This window comes from Oxyura jamaicensis, chromosome 2, assembly GCF_011077185.1.
Source record: "Oxyura jamaicensis isolate SHBP4307 breed ruddy duck chromosome 2, BPBGC_Ojam_1.0, whole genome shotgun sequence".
In the NCBI taxonomy this organism is placed as follows: Eukaryota; Metazoa; Chordata; class Aves; order Anseriformes; family Anatidae; genus Oxyura; species Oxyura jamaicensis.
In genome coordinates, this window is record NC_048894.1 from 44854301 (window position 1) to 44870827 (window position 16527).

At 36.9% G+C, this 16527-nt stretch overlaps 1 protein-coding gene across 9 annotated transcripts in view; it reads left to right on the forward strand.

Moving 5' to 3' along the window:
* NEK11 (NIMA related kinase 11) overlaps positions 1 to 16527 on the forward strand; it is a 117384-nt gene that overhangs the window by 10201 nt on the left and 90656 nt on the right. For 6 of the 9 annotated variants that reach the window (XM_035317040.1, XM_035317045.1, XM_035317046.1 and 3 more), the window contains exons 3-4: positions 9400 to 9565; positions 14618 to 14736. The exons of 1 other annotated variant lie outside the window; for it this stretch is intronic. In XM_035317040.1, coding sequence (XP_035172931.1) covers positions 9400 to 9565; positions 14618 to 14736 — 285 coding nt within the window. Of the gene's footprint in view, positions 1 to 9399; positions 9566 to 11440; positions 12775 to 14617; positions 14737 to 16527 lie in introns of those variants that run through there. 2 more of the 9 variants (XM_035317049.1, XM_035317048.1) reach the window with 2 other exon arrangements.

Below are 16527 nucleotides of genomic sequence, written 5' to 3' on the forward strand. Positions count from 1 at the left end.
AAGAGTTTTGTAACTTATGAATATCCAAGCAAGAGTCAGCGGATCGCTGTGTCGTTAAATCCCTGTGTTTGCTGCCTGTTTGCTTCTCTGAAGGTATTCCAAGGGAATGCTGGTTTGAAAGTGAATCGATTAAAACAATAGCAAATGACTCCCTGCCAGTTGCCGTGTGCTTGTTCATCCAGTTGTGCTGTTGGCCGTTTTTCAACCCCCTCATTTGATTAAAAAGGAAAAAAAAATAAAAAAGATTAAAATTCTTCACGTTGTTTAGACGTGTGAACAGACACTCATGATCTCCTTGGAAACTGAACGAAGGTGCAGTTCCTTGAGGACCTTTCTGATCGCTGGCTATTTTTAAATAAGCTTTTCTTAGTGAACCATCTTTTGCTCGTTTCAGGCAGGTGTGCTGTTGCTCCTTGATGTGAGGCTCAGGCTACCGAGTGTCAGCTGAGCTGCCATTGCTTCCTAGGTGCACAGCCACTCTCGGCCCCATATGTGAGATAACATGACAAAACAGGGACAGAGAGTTCTTGCTGATTTCACTAGGGCAGCTTAAGGGGTTGGCCTTCACCAGCTTTCCACTCAGGTGGCTAAACATGACTTTACTATTCTGTGAGCAATGCTAGGGGAGTCAAGACCTGAGTAAATGTGTAAGTCCTTGATGAAACGTCTGTAGCAGTGGCTAATGCTCATGTGTTTTAGTTGAAGAGCACTCCTGCAAATGGAAACTGCCATGGAGTGAAATTGTAAATGTGTTGTTTCATTTTTGGTAGGCAGTTGCAGCGATGGCCAGAACTTTTTCAGATCATTTCCAGTTCGGGCCGGTAGTGGTTTAGAGACCGATAACTCTGGGCTCAGTCAAAGCAATTCTCCAGTTCTCACTGGAGACTGTGCAGAGAGGTGCTTTCGTCCCTGCCTCCTCCATCCCTGCCAGTGCCCAGTCTTTCCTGCATCCCAGCGTGGTGTTAAGGACCTGCAGACCCACCTTGCAGTGAGAATGTGATGGTGCCAGAGTACAGCAGAGATACAGAAGACTGGAGCTAATGCTGGGCCCCACTACAGCTCTGCCACCTTCACTCCAGTAAACGTAGGCTTATACACAGCTGCCACAAAGCTCTGGAAACTGATGCACTCATGCATCTTGGCAGAGGGGCATGCAGATAAAATTGGTAGAACACCACGGTTGGAAGTTTGAGTGATTTTGACTAAGTAGCCAACTTTTTCATTTTCAGTGGGATTTGTCCATTTGACAGGGGTGCATTCTAACTGTCTTTAATTTACGTGAGTGGGAGGCAGAGCTCCTTAAGGAAAATATTACTTGGGTTTACTCTGAATTTCATCCCTGACAGAGCTGATCTCCCATAAGCTCATTGCTGCAGCACCTGCCAGGTTGTGATCTTGTGTGCAGGCAGTGAGTGGTGCTGGTGGTTGACTTAATCCTTTTTCATAATGTTTACAAGCAGTACTTTCAACATTGAGCAGAGAAATGCGCTTAAGGCATTGCTGGTGAATTACTGCTGCTTTGAGGTGAACAGCACAGACAGAATTTAATGATTTTGTAATTAAGTCAATGCCTTGAGATCACATCACATTTTCTTTTTCTTTTTCTTTTTTTTTGAAACTGAAGTTCAATTTTTATGCATTTGTAAGCTAATTTTAGTAAGATAACGGAAGGTTACAATATTATTACTTCAGGTTGAACTGCAACTACCTGCCTCAAAGATACTGTAGGTTTTTGTAATATTTGTACATGCCTGCCTATTGTATTGTTGTAGGATAGCCTTGTTGACAAGATGTTTTCTCTTAAGTTTGCTTCAAGGATATGGTAGTTTCTTCCATGCAGAACTAGCCTCTGGCCTCTTTGTTGCAGTCAGCACATTGTAATGAGAAAACCACTGCAGTGAGTGAAATAAAATCTGGATTTGCTGGACAGTCAGTGTATTTTTCTTTCCATTTTTTCTGTTTTTAGGTGGTGCTTATCTGACACATTTGTAAATGAATTCCTAGTTCACTGTTTCTGTTACATGTGTGGTGTGCCTTTCATGTGTTCTAAAATAACTTCTCAGTGTAGCTGGGTAGTTGCTTTGGGTTTGATTTGCACGTATTTCATGGACTTCTAAGACCACAATATCTTATTTGGGAAGCCTAGGAAGTATTAAAAGATTTTTATCTAACAGTAGATATTATATACAGTTGATTTCTCCAGTTGTTTGATCGGCTTTGCCTTTGCCTGTAGACTATTTAGCAAAGTCTACAAGCTTTATGCTTTAAAAAGACGTAAGCTGTCCTTTTGTCTCTCTCACACCACCCAGCCTCTTTTTTTTTTTGGTACCATAGATAATTCAGTGCATATCAGAAATAAACATTGAAGGAGATGCCTGCTGGAAAGAGACGTAGGAAGAAAGAGTTTTCTCATTAAAGTTGAAGCAATTAGTATTTAAATTACTTATGGGAATTAGTTTCACAAAAGAGACAATACTGTTGACATAAATATCCTTGCAACATTGAAAGGAACTTAATTCTGCTTACAAATTTGTTTACATTCAGAAAAGAACCAATTATATTTTACATCAGAAAATGTTGTAGTTTGAATTTCTATGCAATGAATTCTTACAGCGATTATTAGTGTGTCTGGCTTTCCTTCGCAGCTTCCTGCTCTTCCCAGTTGTCTCTCTTTTTGTTAAACTGATGCATATTGATGAGGTGATAGGTGGGTCTTTCTTCATAATTTCTAATTTCAAACTAATTTCAAAATTCAAACTCATTCCTGTAAATCAAGACTCTTTTTGGCAGATGCTGTAGCCCAAGACTGCAAGTTGAAGAAATGTAGCACATCAGTTGTAAGATGTTCGATACCATCATAAGCCTGAAAAAAAAATGCTGCATCCATGCTTTATTTCTCTGACGGTATCTCCTTTTTTCTGTAAGGGAGTATTAATTAGTAGAGACCAGTTAATAATGAAATGTATCTGGTGTTTGTAATAAAAACACACTTAGGTTAGTAGCAGTATTACATTTAATTACATTCTTAAACAAGACTTGGCTGTAGAAAAAAAGGTGAATGAACAGTAGATGGTGATAATGCAACACTTAGAGATGAAGTATTGCTAAAAAAATAAAAGAAAACCAAAAAACAACAACAACAAAAAAGCCCTACATATGCAGGTATTTAGCTTGTACCCCATAATGTCTTTAATACATTTCCTGGGTAGACACAAATCTCTTCAGTTTAATCACACTATGTCAGTATTTGATTTAGAACTGAAATGTCCCAACCCCAAATGTCTCATAGAGTTATTAAAAGTAAATACATTTGAATATTTTAATAAATAATGTTAATAATGCTTTCATACATAATAGTAATATGGCTTGTTCAGTTCTATGGAGGATAGCACAAATACTCTGCTTTGCTTTATAATTACAGTTTTTTTTCCAATACTGGCACATATGGTTGTCCAAGAATAATTTGGAGTGTGCCCCTTTGTATATATGAAAAGTTGCTAAGTGCAGAAGAAAACTGTATAAGCTCAGAGCTAATTTATTTCAACAATGTCTTCTTTCATATGCTTGTCCCAGCAAATGTATTCTGTGGTTCTGTGGGATACTAATTAGGAACTGTTGATTTTCAAATAACCACAAACTGTTTACATCAGGAGCTAAGCTGTTCAGCATTACTGCATATGTTAGGGCATTTAAAAATTAAACAACTTGAAAAGTATTTACAGGTGCTATCATTGTGACTGGTTGGAAATGAAAAGTGAATCGTCCATTTCACTTGTGAAATCTCATCACCGTTTGAAGATAGTTAAGCTCAGTTAAATTACTTAAGATATTTATTCAGAAACTGAAATAATCTTTAAATAATCCATCTATGGACATCACAGTACAGTGCTCATACAGCAACTGAATTCTTAGTTAACTTTGGGATTAGTTCTCCATGGTGCATGCTTGTGAATGTTCATGAATAGCAAAAAATAGACCATTTTGGACAATTGGTGATGAAATTATGGGTTTATAGCCTGACTAATAAATCAATATCCCAGTTGCTGTGGGGATGACAGAAGAAGCCCAGCATTTGATTTAAGAAGTTGTGCTGCAGTACTGGGGTGTGAAATGGGTTTATGACTTGACTAATAAATCAGTAATGGCCATGGGAATGATAAAAGGAGCCCAGCATTTGATTTAAGAAGCCATGAAGTAATAGTTAGGTTTGAAATGTTTTGACTAATAAGTAGACCTATATATATAAGTCGAAATAACAAATTGCACTCCTCATTTGTTCTTTACTGGAAGTGTGGTAAGTGACTGTACATCTTCTTGATTTTCCCCCAGATATCAAGTGTTGTTAATGTCCTAGAGATGTTTTTTTCCTTAATTAAAATCAAGTATTCTTTCTAGGTAGAACTTGTTTGTGTATATTGACTTCTTTCATTTTATGTTTTCACCAGCTTCTTTTTTTTCCCTAACAGGTGAATGGATGTTTTTAAATTATCTGAGCATGCATATAATGGTGCTCCTCACACAATGGGTAAAATGTGAAGAATTATTTGAAATTTTAATAGAAAGTTGTAAGCTGCAGGAAAGTCAGTCACTGACAGCAGGCAAAGGAATCTCTTAAGATTACTGGTAAAAGGATAGCTATATGTATGGTGGGTGAAAATTACAGTGGAACTAGAAGACCAACCTAAGCGAGGGAAATAGATTCCAGATATTAGGGTGTTACATAAAATCAGTCAATATTAATTGCAAGTAAAACCTGGATGTGCCAAAGTGCAAAAGTGCGAGGTCCGAAAGAAAGCATGTGGAAACTGGAGCAGTGGGCAAGTAGCTTGACATGAGGAGTGCCTCATGCGCAGAAAGCAACGTCAAATCAAAGGGAACCTGCAATAGCAGGATGTAAAGTGTACAGGAAGGGGAGTTTGAGCTAGGGACAGGCAGGACTCTGTATCAGAATTAGATTCCAGTGATACAATAGTGTCAGCATGGAAGCTATCAACATAAATCTAAAATTATGATTTCAGAACTATGCCACTGGCTGTAATGTGCAAATCTCATCAACTGTACAATATTCTAGAAGACAACTGACTTTGAGAAGCAGTAATGATGGATGACTTCATCTTGTCTGTATGCAGATTGTATCCTTGTTACTGAATTTCCTGAAGAAGCAGTTTTAATACAGTGGAAGCTGTTGTGTAGACAGGACTTGTGCATGAGGGCTGTGGCCTGTTCTTTGTTTTAGTCCCTGTTTGTAGTACTGTACCTTCGCAATTTGCCATTTAATGAACAGTATTTAAGAAATCATTAATTAGATAGGCAGTCCCCTAATTTTAATGTTTATGACCAGTTTCATGCCCAATTACAGACGCAGTACAAGGTGGTACATTCTGGTAGAATTGCACGCGGTCCTTGCACTGAAGAGTTATCAGCATGAAGAGGTAGTTTTACGAAGGTCAGAGTGGATGTAAATACAATATACAGATATGGGTCTTGCCACAACCTTTCATATTGAAGTTAGGGTGATTCAGAAATATAAGCTATTTAGAATAATGAATTTCCAGCTTTGCACGCTGATTATGTGCTAGCAGGTCTTGGTAATCTCAGGGTGCAATTAACTGAACAACTGCCGGCATGAAATGAAATTTCTGTTTAATTAAAGCCTTCAGATTTGGTTCATTTATTTCTAGAGCACACCCTCTTGGTGGTAGTTTATTAAACATTCTTACTCTTGACATTAAAAGAGTGTTGTATTTCCTTTACTTCATTATCAGCTAGCAAATGTACCTAGTCAATAATTCATGTTGCAGTTTACTCAATAAACAGAGTGCCTTTTGAGATAGGCTGTCATCTTTTAAAAATTGCATCTGATCCAATAAACCAAATTATATAATAATAAAGCATGCCATCAATGTAAACAAATACCAGATGGGTTGTAAAACATTTAATTTTAGATCAGTGCAAATAGACTGAGATAAACACTGCTGTGGCATATTGTCAGTCACTAGTAAAGCTCGAGAAAGGATTCCCACTGGGTGTCCATATCCTCGAGGATTCCACCTATGTGCTTGTTTTCTCTTGTTTTAGGTCTTGCTCTATTTCTCCCCATTTGCTCCGCATTACTGCACTTGGAGGCACGGTGTGCTGGCCTGGCTGCGTTTCAAAGTGTGACAATGCAAGCCAGCAAGGTTTTGCTGATGAAAGCCAGGCGGTGCTCCCAAGGAAGTCCTGTGAGCCGGGGGACTTCAGAGATGGGACAGCTGGTTTCTGCATTTTGGGGAGTGGGCTTGTCTCTGGTGTTGTTTTCCCACCCCAGGGGGGATTGCTGCTATTGGTACCACATCCATTTTTCTCTAGGATGGATGTAACCAGTGACAGATGGTACTTTTTACTCTTTAGATGTGAATGCATTCACTTCAAAGGCCTTTTCAGTTGCAGTCAGTTCAAGATCAAGTTCAAAGTGTCTTCATGCTATGAAATCGCAAGGCTAGCTTTCTATTCATGCAGTTAAAATCTGGAGGCTGTTATTTTGTATTGAACTGTAAGATATCTGCTAGCCCTTCAATAAACAAGTTTTCAAGTTGTGTGGTTACTGACATTGTATCTAATGTGCTTCTGTTTCTATTCTAAGTTAAGTGCAATTTATAATAATAAATCTAAACTAGCACATCTTTTTTTTTGACATTATATGAAAAGGAGTAGTTCTAAATACTGCATTTGGAGGACATCCACATTTAAGTGTTTTACCTGTTTTTCTGAATGTGCCACTCAAATCTATGTTTTCTTAATTCATTCAAATAGTTTTGGACCTTTTAAGTCTTGCTAATATTTGAGCCTTAGTGGCAGAAAAGATAGGGGCAGCTTTTATGAAAAATTTGACTTTCAGATGGGCTGGTATACTCTAGAGTATAGAGACCCAACAAAATCTTAGCAGGACAGTCTATTATTTCCGATATTCATGCTATATGATAAACACAAAGATTTGTTTAAAATGAATTATGTAACCTAGCTACATGTTTCTAAACTGTTGAATGCATAGATTTTCAGCAGGTGATACACAGGTACTGTAGCTGAATTATATGCAGAGGTAACTCTATTATTAACCAATCTTAAAATGCAGGTTGTATCACATAAACAGAAACACTTTGTCTCTTTCAAAGTGTAGAGCTAGGTTCTTTTGGTAGAGGGGAAATCCATTCAGGAATGTTTGACTAAGTGAAGTTTGTTCTTTTCTTAAGATTTTTTTTTTTTTTTTTGATAGGCAGAAAGACTATCAGCTTTATAGACCTATAAGCTTATTTGATATTACTAGGTGTGCCAGATTTGAGATATATATCTTAAATCACAGAGAAGGATGGGGTAGAGTGAATTTAAGCACATGAATATATTTTATATATTGGAAAATACAGTTAATTTACATAGATGAAATTCTAACTGAGTGTTTTTAGCTTCAGCATTGTTTCTTCTAAGATTATCAGTAAGGAGCCACATTAGATCTGGAGACTATTGCCCATTTTATCTCTGAGACTTCTGAGACCCTAACATAATTTCTTTGCCAATACTTAACCAACACAGAATCCTTTAAATATAATATTGAGTTTATTTAGTGAAGTAGATAAAAAAAGCTTTGCAAAAGGCATAAACTCCAGTAGTCATCTTCATATTAAATGTGGCAAAATCAAACTCACCTGCAGAAGCAGTATGGATACCAGTGGCATGCAAATATGCTTAACCTTGGTTGCATGACAGAAGTTTTCTTTAGAGATACAGATGTCCTCCAAGTCTGGCTATGAATTATCATTATGTAGCAGAAAACTAGTAACTTATTTACAAAAGCACATTTTCCTGATTTGTTCTGCTGGGAATGAATTTTAATAAGAAAAACACCCATCTTGTCTGACAGCTGGTGACAGCATCAAAATCACTGAGTGACTAAGATGACAAGCTATCCCCACACATCAACACATCAGGCTTTTATTGCTGTCTTGGGCATACAGGGAAGTTGTGTTAAGTGTTCTTTAACAAGAACTCATTCTGTTTGTCAGTTCTATTATGTGATCTATATGAAGGAAAGAATAATGTCCCCATGCCAACTGAAGATGAGAAGACCGTAGTAGGTATTACCTGTCTTTGTAGCACGAGGCTTGTCTGTTGAGATGCAGACAAATCAAGTGGCAGTTTTTCATCACACTGCCAGATGAGGACTAGGCAAGTTTAAGTAAAAATTCATGCGTTGTTAGTAACTGATGCTTGAGATTTAGCAAGAAATTTTCTTATGAAGGAATACACCGTTTTTTCCTTAGATCAGTCGAATTACTGTAGTTTTATCCCTATCATTTTTAAGTATTGTGACTTTACAACCATGCAATATGGAATGGGAAATCATCAAAAGCACCATGAAGACATTCATTCGGTGTGGAACTTACCTTTCATATATTCAACTTATTGGAAGTTCTTCCCTTTGTTTCAATAAATTACCATGATATTCTCTAGTAGTCTCAAATGACTTTCAGATAAAGATCAATGAGCCATTTCTAAGCGTCTCTTAAGACTGAGGCAAAATAGTCATTAAATACCTCAGCCTTCTCCATATCCCAGGTGACCAGGTCTCTCATTTCCTTCTGGAGAGAGCCCACAATTTTCCTAGTCTTCCTTTTATCACTGATATACCTATAGAACCATTTCTTATTGCCCTTTATGTCCCTGGCCGAATTTAGTTCTAAACAGACTTTGGCTTTCCTAACCTGATCCCTGGCTGCTCGGAGAATGTTTCTGTATCCCTCCCAGGCTATCTGTCTTTTCTTCCACTCTCTGTATACCTTCTTTTTCTGTTCAAGCTTGGTCAGGAGCTCCATGTTCATCCATACAGGTCTCCTGGTATTTTTACCCAATCAAATAAATCATTGTCCTGACTTTTAATCAGAAAAACAGTCACAGAAATCCTAGCCTATGATTTTTCTTATGCATCCATGGAGAGACTTTGGCAGAAGCAGCAAAACCAGACTGTTTCTTGCTACTTCTTATTTCTTGTATGAATCTTGAACATATGCTCTGAGTGGGTTTGAAATCACTTAGATTTGTTTTTTTATTTATGTTTATTATTATGCAGTAATCCATAGCTCTGAAAACATGTCATGAAGAAAACAGTGCATTAGGGAATTGGTGTGAACAATCCTTCAAAATCTCATCTTTAAAATGTTGCTTAATCACTATGGTGACTAGCATATTTATGGCATTTAAATGCATTCTCTTTGTTTACCCATATTTGCCTCATTATTTTGTATTGCCAGATAATACTTGGTTAATGTTATTATTTTACATTTTAAGAAATTATGATGGGTTTATGAGCATTATGTGATTTTCTATTTTTCTGTTTTTATTAATATGAAGATTTATTTCTTCCTCTAGAAAGGTCCTGAAGGAAATCTCTGTTGGAGACCTAAAGCCTAATGAAACAGTTGAAGCAAATCTGGAAGCACAGCTACTGTCCAAATTAGACCATCCATCCATTGTCAAATTTTATGCAAGCTTTGTGGAGCGAGATAGCTTCTGCATTATTACAGAGTACTGTGAGGTGAGACTTTCAGATTACTTGGAAGACATTTGACAGAAGTGTGCTTTAAAATAGGGTCTTTAAAGAAAAGTAGCTCAGTTTTTTAATGTTTTAGTTTGAATTTTACTCTCAACTTATTCTTTAATTGTGGTATCACTTGCTATGTGTTAGGCATATTTCATAAACACAGTATTACCTGGTTGCTTGAGCTCACAGATTCATAGCTTATAGACAAACAAACCAGAGATGAGAAAACAGGTAATTTAAATACTAGTTCATTTTGTTCACTCTAATCAGTATTACAAGAAAGACTTAAAGGCAGACATATTATGAGGTCTCTGGGTGAGCCTAGAAAGTTTGTACCACTTATGTACTACTGACAGATAAGAGAAGATGAGGCTGGGACTATGGGGGAGCAGTGTGAAATTTGATGTAAATGAGGAAGGGAGAACTCTCTTGTGATTTGGAGCTGATTACAAGAAGCTTAAGCCTGATCATATGAATTGTGAATTTGGTAGCAGAATTTGCTTTATAAAGTGGAGAACACTGTATGAGTCAAAGACCAGAGTGTAGAGGATACAATAAATATTAAAACAGGCTACATGACAGTAGCTACAGTTGCCAGTTTTTTTGACTGCAGCATTTGGTTTAAAAACATGTTGGTGAAATCTATTTTAAGGCATTTTTAAAAGAAGTATTAAAACATATTTAAGCCAACTTTTAAGAGTTTATATGAAACAAGTGCCTACTTTTGTATTAAATATAGATGTGCTATTCTAAAAACATCTGTTGTATATGCAGTGCTCTTTTTATGAAACAGTGAAGCAGACTTTTCAGTCGTGCTCTGCTAGACATATGAAATGCTTTGAAAACTAATGACATTGGACCACTGCGTTATCTGTCCACCATCAGACTTGTAATCACATTTCTCCAAGCATCTAGCTTTGGTGTGAATAATTAAAGAAGTACAATTCCTGCCAGTCATAGCTTCCTTGCCTTCTTTGATGCACATTTTAGCTGGGATTTATTTATTTTTATTAAATCTGAAATGTTTGATTCTGTTATAGAATCTAAACATTTGTTAACATCCTATTTTAACACCCATGCAGAAGCTACTTTGCTATGTGCCCTGAATGTCTGACAGCTGAGGCTTGGTGGAAATTTTATATTGCCAACTCTCATTGGAATTCCAGACCTGATAACTGAAACATTATCCTAACTGCCCAGATATTCCTGTGCATCGTGAATCACTTTCTATTGGTGGTAGAAAGTCTCCCCAAACCAGCTCAGTTGATCCTATAGGAATAAAGGAATCTCTTTCAGCAGCCTTATGGAGGTGGCTTCAGTTTTATTTTTTTATTTTTCCATCTGATATAAAGTTATTGGTGAATAAAAAAGGGCATGATATTAATCAATAATAATCAAAAGCTGCTGCTACACCCCTTAGAGCCTTTTTTTGTTCAGGTAAACTACCCTGAATAAATGTTTCAACGCGGAGTTGCCCTAGGATCCAGGAGACGTATACTCAAACACATGAGAATGTATTAGAACAGGGCAAATAAAGAAGGTGGAAATAGATGTGTTGGCTGTGAAGGTGAATCTTTTCAGTTTTGAGTTTGCTAGGTCAGGCCAAAATGACACTAGCTCCACTAGGATTTGCCTCTGATTTTTCCAAAAGGACAGACTATGTAGTATCACTGCATTTAAGCAATTAGGATGTATTTAATGAAATACTTAGGAAAGGGAAGTACAAAGCAAGGTTTATCATACTGCTATAAAGATCCTTTTCTATTTTACCTTGGGTATTTCTAGAAGGTATACTTTTATATTTATTTCTCTAAAGCCTATCTTTTACTGCGGTGGGAATTGGATCTTTTTATGAAAAATATGTCTATTTCAATTGAGAATAAGAAAAATGTGTTGCTCTCCAATCCTTGTTTGGAAGTCTAGTACATTCAGTTTCTCATGCATAGAATAATTACCACATTGGCAGTAATTTGTACTCTTGGGCAGACTCAAAATAAAGAATAAACATCCAGTTGGCATGGAAACAGAACTACCCTCTCAGCCTTATTCTTTTTTTCCTCCAAAGTGCTGTGACTTATTCATTAGCTACTGTACTTTGTTCATTATTGCTTGACTTGTTCAGAGTGAGCCTCCAATGCAGCTGCCCTGTGCTAAACCTGTCCTGTGAACAAAAAGCTCGACATCTTTTATTATAACTGAATTCTGTCAAGTTTATAGAAAGGAAGTACATGTATTCAGTTTCAGTCTTCTCGTTGAGCTTCTTTGGCAGTTGCCCTCATTCAGTCTTATAGCCAATCTAAACTTTGTCATATAAGTCAGATTTGAAACAAAAATGAATTGGGTTTCACGAATGTTGGATTTAATTTTGCGATGTAAATTGGACTTTAATAAAAGAGAGTTTTTATAAATTAAAATCACGTAGTTCCTTTAAATGTTGTATCATTTTAGTACATCATAAAACAGAACTAGTTGCACCTTCCCCCAGATAATTATTTCTGTCTCTTCACTGCAGTCTCGCTGTGATGTGAGTATACATATGCTAAGGAAATCTGAGGAAAAGCAATAACTAGAGCAATGAATGCCTGTTCACATTATCAGTCCTAGGTACTAAGCTCTTTTAAATAAGTTACTGGTGTGTTTGATGCTTTTGACATTTAAATAGGAACTGCAGCTTGGAAACTTCCTATTTCATTTGTATTTCATTTGTTAATTTCCTTATGAACTTCATTATACTGGCCTTCCAGAATGCAAAATTGGGCAGCAGTATTTCAGCAACTTTTTTATGATACACTTTTGTTTTTCCTTTTTAGACATAAAATTAAGGTTAAATTGTCTGTAGGACATTGAGACCAGTCTTGTGAAAAGCAACAGAGCTAACTTGAGGGCACATGTAGTTATTGGCTGCTTTTCTTCTTTGACCATCTGAAAGAAACCTCTCCCTACTTGAGAGTACCCACCAGCCTAACTCTTTACATCCTATGTTTCTTTTATTTGCTTTTTCCTGTGTGTGTCAACGTGTGATTGAGAGATTACATATTGGGACAGTGAGAAATGGTGATCAGAGCCTATTGCGTCTCAGCTGTCCTTACTGGGACAGTCCCTTGGGGACAGTAGCCTGCAGCAGCATGTGTCAGAGCAGCCCTTGAATCTTGGGCTACTGCTACTGTTGCCTCTCAACGGTCTGGGGTAGCCATCTGGAGTAGGTGAGTCACTACTTTTGAGGTGTGTAGGCTCAGACACAGCCCATCTGGTTGCCATGCAGCAGAGTACCCAGCAATACCTTTTTTTCCCTTCCTCTGCTCCGCTGTGAGCAGCCATTGGGAAGCTATTGAACATTTGGAGTTGCAAAGGGGAAGCAGCTGCTCAGAGCTCCAAGTTCCCAGAAGAGCTTCTCTCCGGGCTGCAGCAGGGATGCAGATGGAGAGTTAAAACCCTATTCCCATCCCTAGTGAACAAGATGACTCAGACATTTCAATTTAGAAATTGCAGGACATTGTCAGGGAACACATTTTTGATACATGACAAAACATTTTATTTTTCAGCACAATCACTCTTGAATATTGCAACTTTTAGAGCCTGAAGAACCACAAAAACTGTTGTAAACTCATGTTGAAATAGAAATGTATAGATCTGCAAGGACAGAACCTGCTTATTTTGTAACATCAGTATGCAGCACTTTGGTTTTGGGAACAGAAAAATGAGGAATATTGAAGAGACCATACCTTTTGGAATCAACAGCACAGGGAAGGGTTGATAATGGGAAATAGCATGTATCAGCATAACCAGAGGTCTGTTTTCTGTACACTTATGACAGGGTACAGGTTAAACTATTTTCTTGTATGTGGCACACAATACTTATGATTTTATGTGGAAGTAATGATTTATGCAGAGTAAGTTGTCCTGATGTAAGGTAATTAATCGCTACAATAGATTAAGACTCACCATCCCTTTGCTCTGGGATTAGTTACCTCAACATAGTACTTGCCACTAATGTGCATCCTTGTAAACAAAATCCATTTATTTTATAAAGTGGATAAACATCCAGCTGACAAGCATTTCTCTCTTTTTTAGCACAATGATCAGTTTTCATTTAAGTTTCTTCAAGAGCCTCTTTAATCATGCTGTTTGATTTTTACAAATATCTGCCTTACAGTTTTCAAGTAGTCTTTTTCTGTATATATTTTCTAGTTTATTGGACACTGCTTGCTGTGTATCATACTGCTCCATTTCTAGTGTTACTTCTAGATTCAATAGTAATTTTAATGAAGTATTTACAATAACACATGCTACAGATTATAGACAGTTTAATTCTGCTTTGTTTCTGACAAAAGAGAATTTGGAAGAGAGATGAAGTATCATAATTTAAGAGTCTGTATTTTAATTCTTAAGAGAACAGCATAGTTTCTTCAATGCTGATATGCTTATTCAGTGTAAAAAATGAGAATGTCTCTTGGCTGTGCATTGTTCAACTTGAGTGGAAATGTTTTCCCTAGATTTACAAACTATTGTTTGGACCATTCAGGGACAGATTCATTTTCTTCAACTTAGCTGTTTACATCTGAGCCAGACAGTGTAGGCCCTCATCATAAACCTTCGTAGAGAAACAGCATTTGTACAACATGATCCATCCCTTCCTAAGACAGACGTGGCAGAGATAATTGCACTATGTAAGTGACTGTTCCTTTGCCTTAATTATAATTAAGGGAGTTTGAGGTGACTAGCTCAGATGTACATGTCTAAAGTTGGGTGACATGAAGTAAGAACTGTCGAAAACTTTGGTGATTTTATGTAACTCTTGAGAGAGAACTGACCTAATTTCCTTCTGCAGCCAGACAGCTTGATCTCATTTTGATCCTCAGTTCTGTATACTTTTGGTGCTGTGAGAGTTCAGAATTCATGTGCCAGCATTAATTTTACTGCCTATGTTCTACGGAGCCTGAAGGTATAAGAAAATGGCATCCTGTGATTTCATGAAAGAGAAGACATTTTAAAAACTAACTTTAATTGTAATTACGTTAAATTTAAATATGTTGCGATGTTTTTCAGGGTGGAGATCTAGACTTCAAAATTCAAGAGTACAAACAATCTGGGAAAGTATTCACTCAAAGACAAATAATAGACTGGTTTATACAGTTGTTACTTGGAGTCAACTATATGCATGAAAGGTACAGTCATTTGCTTTAGTACAAGAGCATTTAACACGGGAGGGAAGTGAGTAAGCTTTTACTGACTTGTACGTATTCAAATAGAAATTGAACCATATTGATTATTTTTTAGTGGTATAAAATCCTAGTCAACAATCTGCTGTAGTATATATGTAGTATACATAAGGTGTAATTAATTGTCTATCATGCAAGAATATCGTACGTTATATCTTTAGCAGTGCAGTGGTAAATGTCTTTCACTGTTGGACAGATTCTCTAAGAGCCAAGTAAAAAATTTAACATGATAGAAATTGCTCAATAAGGTTAGAACAAAATAGTTTTAAAGTTTAAAATAAAGATAGCTTTTAAGGGGATTCAGCAAAGAGCTCTTGCAGATGTTTAATGTGAAGAATCAAATACATGTGCTTGATGTAATCCCCTTAAAATCTTACATGCTTACATTCTTTGAAAACTGACATTACTTTTAACAGCACATCAAAGATTAACCTAAAAAATTACTGCAGATAAGTGATTTCATGAGTCTATGATTGATTAACACATTTCCTAACTAATAGTGTAAGATTCCATGACACCACCGGTGTCAAGTTCGTCATCTGATCGAGAGTTGTAGAGCATTGGTCTAAGAAGGTCCTAATGCAAGGCTTAAAATGTTTTATGTGAGCCTTAGGGATCCAACATTCTTGACCATCCCTTGGATTTGCTGGTAGCACGCCACACACAGGATGCTTGCACTGATTTGCAGACTTTTGAACAGCTGTGGAGGTCACACTTGTTTAGAACAGGGATAATAACAGGTGAATACTTACCAGGTCATCTCTGTGAGTGTAGTTCTTGCCTCCAGTGTGATTTGCAAGGTTTTTATCCTGCCAAGATGAACTGATTGGACAATTATTCCTATTTAATGTTCAGAAATAAGAATGTCATTGCTGCAAGGACTGTCTTAGCATATGCTAGGGATATTTCTCTGCTATCACCTTTTGTGACACCTACTCTGCCAATTGTAAATAACTATTCTGCACACTACCCCACTCAAATTTAGATGCATGTTTTCAAGAGATGAGTCAATTTGCCAAGAATAATGGCTTAAATTATTAGTACAGCTACTGGGGGGAGAGAGAAAGATCAAAAAGTTAGGTTACGTCCAGAGTCTGGAGATGAGTATTCTTTATTTCATTTTTTTTTCTTTTTTTTTTCCTTTTTTTTTTTTCTATTTTCTCTTTTTTTTTTCTATTTTCCTCTTTTTCTCCTCTCTCCTCTCATTTTTCTTTTTATTTTTCTTTCTTTTTTTTTCTTTTATCTTCTTCCTTTTTTTTTCATTAAACTAGAATCATTAATCTTCTATTCTGCATGAGTAGTTAAAAAAAGAAAGATTATTATCTATTAAATTGAGACTGAAAACAGCACCAAGTTGATGGAGCTTTTTCAAATCTATCTCACAGTAGCTTGGGCCAAATTTGGTTGCATGAACTTGAGTTGCAAGAGAGGAGCAGGTGGAGACACTGGTCAACAAGAACAATTGTTTCTCAGTTGAGCTGAAGTGAAGTATATAGGATACATTTGACCTAAACTGAGAGATGCCTAATGAGTTTTTGCACCTGCAGAGTCAGACTGTAGAGGGAAAAGGGCAGAGTGAATTACTGTCTGTGACTCAGAGCATTTTGGTTCCTAAATGCCAATTTATCTGGGGCTTGTACATGATGCACCATGCCATCCCCACAGACCCACAGTGATGGGAGCACAACAAAGAGATCTCTTGTGATGCTGTGTTTTTCAGCATTCACCTCAGGCAGA